A 16,579-nucleotide genomic window follows, 5' to 3' on the forward strand; every position below is an offset into this window, starting at 1 on the left:
GATGTTGATCCACTGATTTCAGTGCTTTTTTTTCATTGTGACTTGCATTGTTTCTATTTTTTACTTATACGGATTATCATTAAATAAATAAAATTTTGCAAAATGAAATTTTATAATTTTTCGAAAAACTGGATTTGTTCGATTGGTTTTAAGGGGCAAGGTAAGTTCTGTCTAAATAACCTTAGACCCTTGGAGCAACTTTTTTACTTCTTTTTTAAGTCACGTTTTTGTAGTTTTTTGTTTTTGACATTTTTTGTCATTTTTAGTTTTTTCGTCACCTTTTTTCCTTTCTTTTTTGTGGTCTCTTTTTCATTTTATACTTTCCGAGAGTAAGCTAGGGAAGTATTGTAGTAGCGTCCATCCGGCAAATGGCCACTTTCATGTTTTCTCGATGTTTCATGTCCCCTAGACATGAAAAAATTGGTCTACCTGTGGTCTGTTGGCGATTTTCTTAGAAATAATCTCCGAAACTACTGCTTTTAAGTACTATTTTTGTTATATTTTATCGTCGTTTTTGTCGCTTTTGCCTCCCCTCAATTCTTTATAGCGTTTTTTACCTTTTTTCGTCTTTTTGTAGCTTCTTTGTCCCTTTTTGTTTGTCGTCTTCACATTTTTTACTTTTTTTTGGTTACATTTTTTGGCAATTATTTCTCTCCTTCAATTCTCTAATGCTTTTTCACCTTCGTTCTTCTTTTTTCTTTCTTGTTTTTTAATTGTTTTTCTTGTCTTTGCTGAAAGGTAGAAACGATCTTACAAAATTTTATAATGAAAAACTTAGAAACCTTTATTTGTAGTTAAAAAATCCACACTGTGGCGACCGAATTTGAATCAAAATTTCGCTCTGAAAGAAAATTAACAGCGGTGCGAAATCACATTTGAATAATTTGAATTTGAAAAAAAATTCAATCAAAAAAATTGTAAACATAGGCAACCATGTGCACGCTAACGCTTTTTGGGTAGTTGGTAGCTCGCTAGGGGATTTTACTTAGAGGGTTGGTTGGAGAAAAGATGGCGGCTTGGTATAATGGTGAAAGTGATATTGTTGGTTTGGTTCTGGATGTGACAGCATGGTAAAAAGACGCGATAAATGAGTAGGTTAAGTTTAGTTGGCTTGGTAGTTAATACAAGGGAGGAAACGTTTGTTTAACGACAATTAATGGTAACGATGACGACGCCAGTTTTCCCCAACACGCGCAGCTAATTCTTGCGTTGCATTGTTTGTAAATTCACAGTTTATGTTAGGATTTTAATCGTTAACTGGTGCTAACGCAATTTAACAGACATTAGATTTATTTAGATAAATCACTTACTAGAAGATTTCATGGAATTTACTTAGTCAGGATTCAGTCTTTTGTTTAACAAAGCTACGAATAACGTTATACATTATAACACTTCTTAATTCTTCACGCAAGATTGCTAATAGTTCATTTACGGCAGTTAAATTAACAAAATTCGTAATATCGTGGACTGAGGGACGGGGGAACTAAAGATTTCTCTCCTTATGCAGTTATCATCATTGTTATCATCGTATCATCATCTCACAATCTTAACCTCAGTAATTTTCTTTGTTGTATAATTTAAATTGAACGTAAATTTCCATGCTCTGCAGTTTTAAACTCACGTAATATTTTTATCTGCACAAGTTTACTTCACACCAGATCTTTTGTGTTTATAAATCTTTGTTAGTTTTTGATCATGTAAATATTTTGTTGATTAATGCTACATCATAAATTATCTGGTGTCCAATTTTAATCTCAAATAAGAATTATTTGTTGTTTAAAATTTCACAAGATTGTATGGCGAATTTGAATGTTGTTTATTGCCTTTTTTGAAACTTTGACATTTGTTTAGTTGTAGTTTAACATTTAGAGTTACAAGAATTGAGCATATACAATGTAATGGAGGTAAATAACACAATAACACTTGGCGGGAGCGGAGTGCGCGGTTCCTTTTCGAGCTGCCAGATTTAGAATAGGAGTTAGGGACGGTCGACATCAAGTGTACCATCATAACATTTTAAATATGTTGCCAATCTGACAATAAAAATCACAAAAATTAATAGTCAGATTAATTCTATAGTTGCGAAAATTAATTTTTTCATAAAAAAAACTACTAAATTGTATAAATGAATTAATAAAGTTCAATATTTGTGTTGATAATACAAAAATCGTAAAACGGGACGAAGAAATACATTAATTTCATTCTCCTCATAAACATGTAAACAGACGTTCTATACACTAAATGAAGTATCGATGATATGACACGGGTGACACTACAAAAATTACGCATATGTAAACAAAACTTCTAAATTTCAACAGTGTCAATTTTTTTTTATATCGAAGACAACGTGGAATGAAAATACTTTAATAAGAACACCAATAAAATTTCGCAGTCGAAGTATATTTTTTAGAATTTCTAAATTTTAAAACGTAAATGTCACGCCACTGGTGAGAGCGTCACTAACGACTTTGGTGACTCACATATTCTTCTCATAGTATTTTGACCCTTCATCCACTAACATGGCTGACGTTGCAATTTTTTTATAAAAACACTGCATATTTAAAAACACAAAATTGCTATCAACAAATGTGAAGCTACTTACGTTGACTAAATTATAAATGAACTTTTTTTTATTTCTTGCTCGTTTCAAAAATTTTTGAACAAGTAATCCTTTATGCTCTCGTTTTATTGCCCTCGGCAGCCGTCTCGACTACAAAGCTGTGATTGCTTGAAGGCATTATAAAAAGTTCTGTTTTATCAGTTTTAAGATTAAATGAAGTAACAGTCCATAAAAATGCTTTTAAAACATTGAAGACTCGTGCATCGTCTGAAATATAACGTTTTAATACATTGTAATGTATAAATTGATCCCTTCATTGGCAATAAAATATCAGACACAAAGAAACCACAGATTAACGTTGTATACTTTATTAAATACAATATTAAAGAGTGTTTTAATAAAATTGAGAGTTGGGAAAATCACGAGTATGAAATGTAAAAACTCTGGTAGTAAAAAATAAAAACAATGCATTCAATAACACCTTTCCCGTGAAAAGCGACACAATGCACAGTTTTCATAACGTCAAAAGTACAACTCACTCCGCATTACAAAACTAAAAAACATGGTTGTAAAAATAAAGCATACGTTTTTATAACAATATCTGTTCTTCAGCTATCTATGTACAGAGTAAACTCGAAAAGTGCCGGCCGGTGGCAGAAGCTAAGCATTTGGACCTAATTTAACTAAACATATCCCCCCTCTTAGGCTACTCTTTGTACACTAAACTTCGGTAAGCAAAGACCGAATTTAGTTTCTATCCCTGAGAAAACTGGTATAGACACCGAGTAACCACCAACATGATCCGGGTTCCGTGTCTTGGAAGCCTCTCCTCCCAGAGCTGTCACCTTCAATTCCGACCCGGCAGGACGCCTAAAACCCGAATTAGACCTCGTCACGACAAACTTTCACACTTACGTTCCGCCGAAATCAATATAGAGCAGCCTCTGGAGAATTTCGTACGTCAACAGGGTGACACCGAACTGGGGCGACGATCGGCAAACACGAGCTGGAAAAAATCACTTCATTGAATACTGAATTATTTTAGGTTTGTGGTTTACGCACCAATGGCACCCTTCCAGAAAGCCCGGAAGCCTTCCTCCGCGTATATTTTCCTCGTGGCGTCAAGTACGCCATTGTACGTCGTTTGACCGGTTCTCGCGACTACTTGTAACCTAGTTTTGATCACATCGGCTGGAGTTACCAGACCTGCTGCCGGCACGCCGGCGATGGCACCGGAAACTAGGAGGGATATGGGACTGTTGTAGCCGTTTTCGTCGGCGAATTTCGCTTTCGTGTGAGCGTACGTGGGGAAGTAAATGGCACTGAAAGGTATATCTCGCAACAAACAGGCTTTCGCGCCCTTATATAGCCCGAACAAGCCGAGTTCTTTCACCACCTCCCAGGCGCGGACTTTGGCTCCTCCGGCGATTTCGCCTGCTACTTGTAGCCGGATTTTGACTATTTCCAGGGGGTTGGTGAAGATGACTTGGGAAGCGCCGGCCTTGAAGTTGGAGAGTGACTTAAGTGGTTTTCGGTGGGTGTGTACTTACGGTTCCTCCGGAAATGATTTCGCCGAGGGGGGATATATTGCCGTTTTTGTCGTAGAATTTGTCGCGGACGAAGTCGTTCACCTGCAATTATAGACAAAAGGATGGTTAGTTTACTTAATGAGATGACTTAAGCTTGTGTTGTAATGAGTAAATACGGTGGGGCGGGGTTTAAAGAGTGACGCTGCAAGACAATGGACTGTCGTGATTTATTTCATTTAAAAAATATTGAAAAGCAAATATGGCAATAGTTACACAAAAAAAAAACTAGGTGGCAGATAAAGAATCCTTTGTTTTATTGTATTTTACGGTAAATTTGTCTGGGTTTTTTCGAAACAGAGGGTAATATTGTTGCTGAAAAAAATTGCTTTAACATAAACTCTATATTGAAATTTTGTAATAATTATGGAATAATTCGTTAAGTAATTGAAATTTCCGAATGAGGTAAAAGCTGAATTTAATGACGAGTTGAGAACCAAAACAAGACGTAAACGTGTTCTAGCGTTTACACAAGTTGGTTTCTCAAAAAATGAAGTGTTTCGTGATTTCAAACACTAGAAAAAATATAGAAAACGTCCAATTATTATTTTGACTTTTTTTTTAATTTTCAGGATTTACACCATGCTATCTCGCTTAAATAGATTTTGATTTAACTGACAATTACTCTGTCGACTAATTTGAACCTCCTGAACACGAATCAGGGATCAAAAGATGCCTCCTAAAACCGTTGATTTTTTTTTTAAATTTGAAATATTCGACGATTCTTAAAAATGACACCGTCTGATATTATTGTCCGTCGAATCCGAACGAATGTAGAAGTCGGTCCGAAAATCAACCCATATGACTAAAAAACTCCAAAAAATCGAATGGTGAAAACCGAAACACAGAGTCTTATGCAATTCCGGACTTATATATATTCAAATTTTAAATTCGGTTTTTGAGTTTCGGTTAAAGAAGGATTTCGTTTAAAATAGTGAAAATATTCAAAAACTGATGCCAAAAAAGACTCAGCGATGCGAAATTAATCTAGAAACTGAATTTCAGTCCAATTGGAAAATTTTATTTTGAATTAATTTTTTCGAATTTGTGAAATTTTCAGAATTTAGACCACGTCAAGGTAATATCACGCTTAAACAGACTCCGATTTGTCTGAAAATTGCTATCTTTATTAATTGGACTCTCCTAAACAATAATCAGGGTTCAAAACATGTCTCTGGGACTCTTTCATTTTTTTTTTTAATTTTTTAATGTTCCACACACCCGAAAACTGACATCGTCCGATATTTTTGTTCGTCGATTCTAAACGAAAGTAGAATCCGTGAATGGTGAAAACCGGAACCCGAAATCTTATGCCCTTCCGGACTTATGAGACGTCAAATTTTAAATTTGGTTTTTAAGAATGGATTAAACAAGGATTTCGTTTAAAATAGCGACAATTTTGAACGACTAATACCAAAAAACGGGCTCAGCGATACAAAAATAGTCTAGAAACCGAATTTGAGTCAAATCGGAAATTTTTGTTTTTACTTCATTTTTTCGAAAAAATCGTTTTGTGAAATTTTTAGGATTTAGACCAAGTCAAGCTATCTCCCTTAAACGAACCTCGATTTATCTGAAAATTACACTATTTACTAATGTGAACCCCCTGAACAAGAATCAAAACTCAAAACATGTCTTCGGGTCCTATTGATTTTTTTTTAATTTTTTAATATTCGACACTTCCGAAAAATGACACCGTCCGATATTTTTGTTCGTCGATTCTAAACGAAAGTAGAATTAGTCTAGAAACCCAATTTGAGTCAAATCGAAAATTTTTGTTGTCACTTCATTTTTTCGAAAGAATCGTTTTGTGAAATTTTTAGGATTTAGACCAACTCAAACTATCTCCCTTAAACCCCGATTTATCTGAAAATTACTCTCTTCACTAATCTGAACCTCCTGAACAATAATCAGAACTCAAAAAATGTCTCCGGGTCCTATTGATTTTTTTTTTATTTTTTAATATTCGACACTTCCGAAAAATGTGACCGTTCGATATTTTTGTTCGTCGATTCTAAACGACAGTAGAATCCGGACTGAAAATCAACCACTTCGACTAAAAAACATAAAGAAGTTGAATGGTGAAAACCGGAACCCGGAATCTTATGCCCTTCCGGACTTATGAGCCGTTAAACTTTAAATTTGGTTTATGAGAATGGATTACTAACAAAGATTTCGTTTAAAACAGCGACAATTTTAAACAACTAATACCAGAAACGGAGTCAGCGATGCAAAATTAGTCTAGAAACCGAATTTGAGTCAAATCGGAAATTTTTGTTTTCACTTCATTTTTTCGAAAGAATCGTTTTGTGAAATTTTCAAGATTTAGACCAAGTCGAGATATCTCCCTTAAACGAACCCCGATTTATCTAAATATTACTCTCTTCACTAATCTGAACCTCCTGAACAATAATCAGAACTCAAAAAATTTCTCCGGGTCCTTTTGATTTTTTTTTTTAATTTTTTAATATTCGACACTTCCGAAAAATGACACCGTCCGATATTTTTGTTCGTCGATACTAAACGAAAGTAGAATCCGGACTGAAAATCAATCAATGCGACCAAAAAACTCCAAAAAATCGAATGGTGGAAACCGAAACCCAGAATCTTATGCCCTTCTGGACTTATGAGCCGTCAAATTTTAGATTTGGTTTTTGAGAATGGATTAAACAAGGATTTCGTTTAAAATAGCAACAGTTTGGAACAACTAATACCAAAAACAGAGTCAGCGATGCAAAATTAGTCTAGAAACCAAATTTCAGTCAAATCGGAAGTTTTTGTTTTCACTTCATTTTTTCGAAGGAATCGTTTTGTGAAATTTTCAGGATTTAGACCAAGTCGAGATATCTCCCTTAAACGAACCCCGATTTATCTAAATATTTCTCTCTTCACTAATCTGAACCTCCTGAACAATAATCAGAACTCAAAAAATATCTCCGGGTCCTATTGATTTTTTTTTTATTTTTTAATATTCGACACTTCCGAAAAATGTCACCGTTCGATATTTTTGTTCGTCGATTCTAAACGACAGTAGAATCCGGACTGAAAATCAACCACTTCGACTAAAAAACATAAAGAAGTTGAATGGTGAAAACCGGAACCCGGAATCTTATGCCCTTCCGGATTTATGAGTCGTCAAGTTTTAAATTTGGTTTTTGAGAATGGATTAAACAAGAATTTCGTTTAAAATAGCGACAATTTTGAACAACTAATACCAGAAACGGAATCAGCGATGCAAAATTAATCTAGAAACCGAATTTGAGTCAAATCGAAAATTTTTGTTGTCACTTCATTTTTTCTAAATTTTCAAGATTTAGACCAAGTCAAGCTATCTCGCTTAAACGAACCTCGATTTATCTGAAAATTACTAGCTTTACTAATTTGAACCTCCTGAACAATAATCAAAACTCAAAAAATGTCTCCGGGTTCTTTTGATTTTTTTTTAATTTTTTAATATTACACACTTCCTAAAAATTACTTACACCGTCCGATATTTTTATTCGTCGATTCTAAACGAAAGTAGAATCCGGACTGAAAATCAACGAATGAGACTAAAAAACTTCAAGAAGTTGAATGGTGAAAACCGGAACCCGAAATCTTATGCCCTTCCGGACTTATGAGCCGTCAAATTTTAAATTTGGTTTTTGAGAAAAGATTAAATAAGGATTTCGTTTAAAATCGCGAAAATATTGAACAACTGATACCAGAAACGGAGTCAGCGATGCAAAATTAATCTAGAAACCGAATTTGAGTCAAATCGAAAATTTTTGTTGTCACTTCATTTTTTCTAAATTTTCAAGATTTAGACCAAGTCAAGCTATCTCCCTTAAACGAACCCCGATTTATCTGAAAATTACTCTCTTCACTAATCTGAACCTCCTGAACAATAATCAGAACTCAAAAAATGTCTCCGGGGTCTTTTCATTTTTTTTTAATTTTTTAATATTCGACACTTCCTAAAAATTACACCGTCCGATATTTTTATTCGTCGATTCTAAACAAAAGTAGAATCCGGACTGAAAATCAACCAATGAGACTAAAAAACTCCAGGAAGTTGAATGGTGAAAACCGGAACCCGGTCTCTTATTCCTTCCGGACTTATGAGCCGTCAAATTTTAAATTTGGTTTTTGAGAAAAGATTAAACAAGGATTTCGTTTAAAATCGCGAAAATATTGAACAACTAATACCAGAAACGGAGTCAGCGATGCACAATTAATCTAGAAACCGAATTTGAGTCAAATCGAAAATTTTTGTTGTCACTTCATTTTTTCTAAATTTTCAAGATTTAGACCAAGTCAAGCCATCTCGCTTAAACGAACGCCGATTTATCTGAAAATTACTACCTTTACTAATTTGAACCTCCTGAACAATAATCAGAACTCAAAAAATGTCTCCGGGTTCTTTCGATTTTTTTTTAATTTTTTAATATTAGACACTTCCTAAAAATTACACCGTCCGATATTTTTATTCGTCGATTCTAAACGAAAGTAGAATCCGGACTGAAAATCAACCAACGCGACTAAAAAACTTCAGGAAGTTGAATGGTGAAAACCGGAACCCGGAATCTAATTCCTTCCGGACTTATGAGCCGTCAAATTTTAAATTTGGTTTTTGAGAATAGATTAAACATGGATTTCGTTTAAAATAGCGAGAATATTGAACAACTAATACCAAAAACGGAGTCAGCGATGCAAAATTAATCTAGAAACCGAATTTGAATCAAATCGAAAATTTTTGTTGTCACTTCATTTTTTCTAAATTTTCAAGATTTAGACCAAGTCAAGCTATCTCGCTTAAACGAATCTCGATTTATCTGAAAATTACTACCTTTACTAATTTGAACCTCCTGAACAACAATCAGAACTCAAAAAATGTCTTCGGGTTCTTTTGATTTTTTTTTAATTTTTTAATATTCGACACTTCCGAAAAATGACACCGTTCGATATTTTTTGTTCGTCAATTCTAAACGAAAGTAGAATCCGGACTGAAAATCAACCAATGAGACTAAAAAACTTCAGGAAGTTGAATGGTGAAAACCGGAACCCGGAATTTTATTCCTTCCGGACTTATGAGCCGTCAAATTTTAAATTTGGTTTTTGAGAATAGATTAAACAAGGATTTCGTTTAAAATAGCCAAAATATTGAACAACTAATACCAGAAACGGAGTCAGCGATGCAAAATTAATCTAGAAACCGAATTTGAGTCAAATCGAAAATTTTTGTTGTCACTTCATTTTTTCTAAATTTTCAAAATTTAGACCAAGTCAAGCTATCTCGCTTAAACGAACCTCGATTTATATGAAAATTACTATCTTTACTAATTTGAACCTCTTGAACAATAATCAGAACTCAAAAAATGTCTCCGGGCTCTTTTAATTTTTTTTTAATTTTTTAATATTCGACACTTCCTAAAAATTACACCGTCCGATATTTTTATTCGTCGATTCTACACGAAAGTAGAATCCGGACTGAGAATTTTATGAGTTAAAGAAGAATTTCGTTTAAAATAGCGAAAATATTGAACAAACACTTTAACTAACCGTGAGCTTGATGGCCTTCTCCGGAGCGACGCCCATCAACTGAGGTACCAAACCCCTGTACAACCCAAACACACCCTCGTGCCTTATGACCTTCTTGAAACAATCAAAGCTATTTCTGTACATCAATTCACCAATGAAGGAACCAGTCCTCTGATTCTGCATTCGCGTTTTCACCAAATCAATGGGATAGACCGCAGTGGCACCAACCGCTAAACAAAAAAAAATAAACAATAACACAAATAAAAACAGCAGTGTCGGACTTACCGCCGGCTATCGAACCCAAAGTGAATCGATAAACGCTCTCCAAAATTTGAATAAAAATGCCTCTGTCTTCTGGGTTCTAATAAATCAAAATGAGAAAAAAATTAAAAGTGCAATGGGGTACTTACCGAAATGGCTCTGATCTCGGCCAATCGTGTGGTGATCTGTTTATAGTACTGCTCTGGTGCAATGGCGTTAAGGTCGTTATACACGATCCGCCTAAAAAACGCACTCTTGTAAAAACTGGCGCCCGATCGAAGGGTTAATAAGGAAGAGACACGAACCCGTCACACAAACCGTTCTCTTCGTTATTTAACTGTCTACTTTCCACAGCAGCACAGACAAGACAATACGTATTTTTAACTAAATATCCATCTCATAGTAATTAAATTTAAGTACTTACAATTCTGTTAAGCCAATTTTGTTACAGACAATTTAAATCTTAAATAGAATAAATATTACAAAGAGCATATGGATATTTACCCCGTTTGATGAAGTACATCACACAGCTGAAACAAAATGTCGACCTCCAGTGGCGTCATCTGCGACATGGCTTGAGCCGAGTGCATGAACTCCTCCTTGCTCACCTCCTGCGCTCGGTGGCCATTCGTCACGTTCAGGTAAATACGTTTGGCCAACTCCATGTTGTTTAACAACGAATTAAATGCAATGAAATACGGAAAGCTGACCCTACGACCGCTCTGGGACCCTTGGGCTGCCTAATTTTAATAACCGAAAAACATACGGGACCTTGAGTTTGTCCAAACTTTTATTCACAAGACATATATAATAAACCGAGTAGAAATGGCAAAATAATAACCTCGATTAGGTGGGACTGTACTTGCTTAGTGAGCAAATGGCTTTTGATGTTGGTCATTATGTACTGAAAGTCCAGAACGGATATGAAGCCGCTTCCTTCCTTATCCGCTCTTCGGAAGCCCTCGATGGCGTACTCCTCGTGGAAGTCGTGCAGGAACTGGCTGAACTCGCTGTAGGAAACGGTGCGTTTCTTGTCGCGACCGAAGTATAATTGCACGAAGGGTGAGTCCATGTCGAACGGAATTCGCTGGTGGAGGTCGGTTTTGCTCATTACCTCAACGAATTCCTCTGCAAAAATCCAATTAAGTGAAGCAGTAGTCGGACGGAAATGGGCGAAGTTCGCTAAGTATAAAATAATCACGGTGGCGAGGGAAATTGGTGAGAGGCAATTAAGTTTTGGTAAATTAAGCCCTACAATCAACTACTAAAATAATTTTATTATGATCAAAGTGATTCTCAATAATACTCGCAATTATGTCCGGAGAAAAAACTGCAACCATGTTTCTGCAGATACAATTATTGCCAAAAATCATTTTCAACTGAAATTATTTAAAGAACAATAATTTTTTCCAAACATCCCTCAAAAAATATTCTGAGATCTTCGTCTTTGGGTTTTATAAGAAAACCCAACAGAAAAGCCATTTTTCTTACTTTTTTATTCAAAAATTGGCAGAACTTGCGCGTTGTTTTTTTTTGTCAAAATTTCTGGATCCTATTATGTATTTTTAATAAGAAGCGGAAGAGATCGACTTTTCTTAGGTCAAATTAAAAATTCTCAATCTTTTATTCACTCAAAACTTTGCGAACTTACAGCAATTTAAAATCGCTGTAATTCTATAGATTACTAACTTTTTTTTTGAGAAGTTTCAGTTTCCTTTACACGTATCTACCAGATACGCAGATTCTTGCAGTGATCATAATATTAATGCAAAATTTAAAATTATTGCAACAAATAATCTACGGTGGAGGGAGTTTTTTTTAATTGATTGATATTTTGAGATGTTGCTTTTTTACAAAAAAAAAATTATTATACATTCACTCACGAGGTTTTACATTAAAAAAAAAACAGGTGGGACCCCCGAGATTTCACATTAAAAAAAAAAAAAAGAAATTTGGGGCACCCGGGAGGGTTTTACATTTTTACAAAAGACATCTGGGAGCCCCGAGATTTCACATGAAAAAAAAAGATATTTGGGGCCCCCGAGGTTTTACCCCGAGAAGATTTTACATTTTTAAAAAAGACAGTTGGGATCCCCAAGAAAGTTTTACATTTTTAAAAAGACAGTTGGGGCCCTCGAGAAAGTTTCACATTGTAAAAAAAATACATTTGGGGCCCCCGAGAAGGTTTTACATTTTTAAAAAAGACAGTTGGGACTCCCGAGAAGGTTTCACATTCTAAAAAAAAGATGTTTGTCTTTGGGGCCTACGGGAAGGCTTTACATTTTTAAAAAAGAGAGTTGGGAGCCCCGAGAAGGTTTCACATTCTAAAAAAACACATTGGGGCCCCGGAGAAGGTGTCACATTTTTAAAAAGACAGTTGGGACCCCCGAGAAGGTTTCACATTGTACAAAAAATACATTTGGGGTCCCCGAGAAGGTTTTACATTTTTAAGAAAGGCAGTTGGGAATCTCGGGAAGGTTTCACATTCTAAAAAAAAATACATTTGGGAACACCCGAGAAGGTTTTACATTGTAAAAAAAATACATTTAGGATCCTGGAGAAAGTTTCACATTTTTAAAAAGACAGTTGGGACCTCCGAGAAGGTTTCACATTGTAAAAAAAAACATTTGGGACACCCGAGAAGGTTTTACATTTAAAAAAAAAACAGTTGGAATTCCCGAGGAGGTTTTACATTTTTAAAAAAATACATTTGGGGCCCTGGAGAAGGTTTCACATTTTTAAAAAGACAGTTGGGACCTCCGAGAAGGTTTCACATTGTAAAAAAATACATTTGGGGCCCCAGAGAAAGTTTTACATTAAAAAAAAACAGTTTGAAACCCCCAGAAGATTTCACATTCTAAAAAAAAACTACATTTGGGGCCCCCAAGATGGTTTTACATTTTTAAAAAAGACAGTTGGGAACCCCGAGAAGTTTTCACATGCGAAAAAAAATACATTTGGGGACCCCGAGAAGGTTTTATATTTTTAAAAAAGACAGTTGAGAACCCCGAGAAGTTTTCACATTCTAAAAAAATTTTTTAGGGACCCGGAGAAGGTTTTATATTTTTAAATAAGACAATTGGGGACCCCGAGAAGTTTTCACATTCTAAAAAAAAATACAGTTGGGGCCCCCGAGAAGGTTTTACATTTTCAAAAAAGACAGTTGGGACCCCCGAGAAGGTTTCACATTCTAAAAAAAAGATATTTGTATTTGGGGCCCCGAGAAGGTTTTACATTTTTAAAAAAGACGGTTGGGAGCCCCGAGAAGGTTTCACATTCTAAAAAAAATACATTTGGGGCCCTGGAGAAGGTTTCACATTTTTAAAAAGACAGTTGGGACCTCCGAGAAGGTTTCACATTGTAAAAAAATACATTTGGGGCCCCCGAGAAGGTTTTACATTTTTAAAAGGACAGTTGGGACCCTCGAAAAGATTTCACATTCTAAAAAAAAATACATTTGAGGCCCCGGAGAAGGTTTTACATTTTTAAAAAGACAGTTGGGACCCCCGAGAAGTTTTCACATTCTAAAAAAATATATTTAGGGACCCGGAGAAGGTTTTATATTTTTAAATAAGACAATTGGGGACCCCGAGAAGTTTTCACATTCTAAAAAAAAATACAGTTGGGGCCCCCGAGAAGGTTTTACATTTTTAAAAAAGACAGTTGGGACCCCCGAGAACGTTTCACATTCTAAAAAAAAAGTAATTTGTATTTGGGGCCCCGAGAAGGTTTTACATTTTTAAAAAAGACGGTTGGGAGCCCCGAGAAGGTTTCACATTCTAAAAAGATACATTTGGGGCCCTGGAGAAGGTTTCACATTTTTAAAAAGACAGTTGGGACCTCCGAGAAGGTTTCACATTGTAAAAAAAATACATTTGGGGCCCCCGAGAAGGTTTTACATTTTTAAAAGGACAGTTGGGACCCTCGAAAAGGTTTCACATTCTAAAAAAAAATACATTTGAGGCCCCGGAGAAGGTTTTACATTTTTAAAAAGACAGTTGGGACCCCCGAGAAGGTTTCATATTGTAAAAAAAATACATTTGGGGCCCCGGAGAAGGTTTCACATTTTTAAAAAGACGGTTGGGACCCCCGAGGTTTCACATTGTAAAAAAATACATTTGGGGCCCCCGAGAAAGTTTTATATTTTTAAAAAAGACAGTTGGAATCCCCGAAAAGGTTTCACATTCTAATAAAAAAGATATTTGTATTTGGGGCCCCGAGAAGGTTTTACATTTTTAAAAAAGACGGTTGGGAGCCCCGAGAAGGTTTTACATTTTTAAAAAAGACAGTTGGGAGCCCCGAAAAGGTTTCACATTCTAAAAAAAAATACATTTGGGGCCCCACAGAAGGTTTTACATTAAAAAAAAAACAGTTTGGAACCCCGAGAAGGTTTCACATTCTAAAAAAAAACTACATTTGGAGCCCCCGAGAAGGTTTTACTTATATAAAAAAGACAGTTGGGAGCCCCGAGAAAGTTTCACATTCTAAAAAAAATACAGTTGGGCCCCCGAGAAGGTTTTATATTTTTAAAAAAGACAGTTGGGACCCCCGAGAAGGTTTCACATGCGAAAAAAATACATTTGGGGACCCCGGGAAGGTTTTATATTTTTAAAAAAGACAGTTGAGACCCCCGAGAAGGTTTCACATTCTAAAAAAAAAAGATATATGTATTTGGGGCCCCAAGAAGGTTTTACATTTTTAAAAAAGACGGTTGGGAGCCCCGAGAAGGTTTCACATTCTAAAAAAAATATAATTGGGGCCCCAGAGAAGGTTTTACATTTAAAAAAACTTTGGAACCCCGAGAAGGTTTCACATTCTAAAAAAAATACAGTTGGGCCCCCGAGAAGGTTTTACATTTTTAAAAAAGACAATTGGGACTCCCAAGAAGGTTTCACATTCTTAAAAAAAAGATACTTGGGACCCCCGAGAAGTTTTTACATTGTAAAAAACATACATTTGGGGCCCCGGAGAAGGTTTCACATTTTTAAAAAGACGGTTGGGACCCCCGAGAAGGTTTCACATTGTAAAAAAAATACATTTGGGGACCCCGAGAAGGTTTTATATTTTTAAAAAAGACAATTGGGACTCCCAAGAAGGTTTCACATTCTTAAAAAAAGATACTTGGGACCCCCGAGAAGGTTTAACTTATATAAAAAAGACAGTTGGGAGCCCCGAGAAGGTTTCACATTCTAAAAAAAATATATTTGGGGCCCCAGAGAAGGTTTTACATTTAAAAAAACTTTGGAACCCCGAGAAGGTTTCACATTCTAAAAAAAATACAGTTGGGCCCCCGAGAAGGTTTTACATTTTTAAAAAAAGATACTTGGGACCCCCGGTAAGGTTTTACTTATTTAAAAAAAAACAATTGGGAGCCCCGAGGTTTCACATTTTTAAAAAGACAGTTGGGGCCCCCGAGAAGGTTTTACATTTTTAAAAAAGACAATTGGGACGCCCGAGAAGATTTTGCATTTTTAAATAAAGGAGAGTGTATTCTCACTTTTTCGAACCAGTGGAGTAATTTCATCAATACAAAATTATTGTGACGTCATAAAAACAGATAATAAACAATGCGGGAGAAAAAGAAAAAAAAAAGGAAAAGAAACAGACACCAGACAGACAGACAGACACGGGGAACTACTTTTTTCGTAGTCTCGAATTCATAAAACGTCGAGAAAATTTAAAAGGGGCCATTGGTCAGATGGTCTCGATTACTATACTTCCTTAGTTTACGCTCGGGAACAAAAAATCTATAAAATGAATATACTTAATACCATAACCTCACTGTTGGCATCTTCAGAAAGGGCATGAACTTTTTGTTTTTAAATTTCATAATTTACATTTTTAAATGAATAACTGACGTTCAATTGAAAAATCATCGAAGTTGGCTTTTTTTATAGAAGAAAAACGCATGTGCTTTATTAAACCATACCGTTGATTGATATTTGATACGAGTTGTCGAAAAATGTTAATTTCATTATACAAAAAAGTGAGGTTAAGTTGTTGTTTTAGCACAGTCAAAGCCAACGTGATGACTTTTTTAATTGGATGCTCTGTGTTGTTTTTTTTGTGCCATATGGTCGAAAAAAGTCTTCGAGTAGAGAAGTTTAAATTTATTTTTAAAATAAGGATGTTGGCAATAGCAACGCATTCCGGTTCAGTTTGACAGCTACAGTGAAACAAGCAACAAATAAATTGTCAAATAGGTGCAATGCCAACACGTTATTTCAAAGATAAATTTTTTATCATTATGGTATTATCCATTCATGTTATATTTTTTCACGTTGGACAAACTGATTCGATGGTATATATTTTGTCTCTTATTAGACATTAATTTCTAGCTGATTTTTCTCGCTTTCTAGCAAGTTGTACACCACACTTGAAATAAATACGCAACCGACAAATACTTTGAAAAAATTGATATGCTTTCAACGTATGATTTGTTAAACTGGACATAAGGAGGCTCTGAATAAAAAAAAAAATTAAACTACGCCCTACGTCTTTTATATCTTTTGTTACCAGAGTCTCCCTTTATGTTAAATTTTAAAAAATCGTGCTTTAATTACAAACTACTATGATTAGTATTTTTTGTGATTTGAACAAAAAATAAATAAAATACTAACGTCTGTCATATACAGAATGTCTCAGCTAAAAC

General features: G+C 35.2%; 1 protein-coding gene across 5 annotated transcripts in view; it reads right to left on the reverse strand.

Annotated features, from left to right (window-relative positions):
• Nucleotides 1-2,912: 2,912 nt before the first annotated feature.
• Nucleotides 2,913-16,579, reverse strand: part of LOC135127218 (calcium-binding mitochondrial carrier protein Aralar1) — a 29,090-nt gene continuing 15,423 nt past the window's right edge. For 4 of the 5 annotated variants that reach the window (XM_064053615.1, XM_064053613.1, XM_064053611.1 and 1 more), the window contains exons 3-12: nucleotides 10,769-11,055; nucleotides 10,432-10,667; nucleotides 10,233-10,268; nucleotides 10,077-10,167; nucleotides 9,952-10,027; nucleotides 9,688-9,896; nucleotides 4,111-4,191; nucleotides 3,623-4,061; nucleotides 3,476-3,566; nucleotides 2,913-3,430 (exon numbers count right to left, since the gene is read on the reverse strand). In XM_064053615.1, coding sequence (XP_063909685.1) covers nucleotides 3,262-3,430; nucleotides 3,476-3,566; nucleotides 3,623-4,061; nucleotides 4,111-4,191; nucleotides 9,688-9,896; nucleotides 9,952-10,027; nucleotides 10,077-10,167; nucleotides 10,233-10,268; nucleotides 10,432-10,667; nucleotides 10,769-11,055 — 1,715 coding nt within the window. In that variant the 3' untranslated portion in view covers nucleotides 2,913-3,261. The remainder of the gene's footprint in view (nucleotides 3,431-3,475; nucleotides 3,567-3,622; nucleotides 4,062-4,110; nucleotides 4,192-9,687; nucleotides 9,897-9,951; nucleotides 10,028-10,076; nucleotides 10,168-10,232; nucleotides 10,269-10,431; nucleotides 10,668-10,768; nucleotides 11,056-16,579) is intronic. The other variant, XM_064053612.1, reaches the window with a different exon arrangement.

Source organism: Zophobas morio, unplaced genomic scaffold (genome assembly GCF_036711695.1).
Source record: "Zophobas morio isolate AGI-343-1 ecotype UQ-CSIRO unplaced genomic scaffold, CSIRO_AGI_Zmor_V1 ptg000011l, whole genome shotgun sequence".
Lineage (NCBI taxonomy): Eukaryota > Metazoa > Arthropoda > Insecta > Coleoptera > Tenebrionidae > Zophobas > Zophobas morio.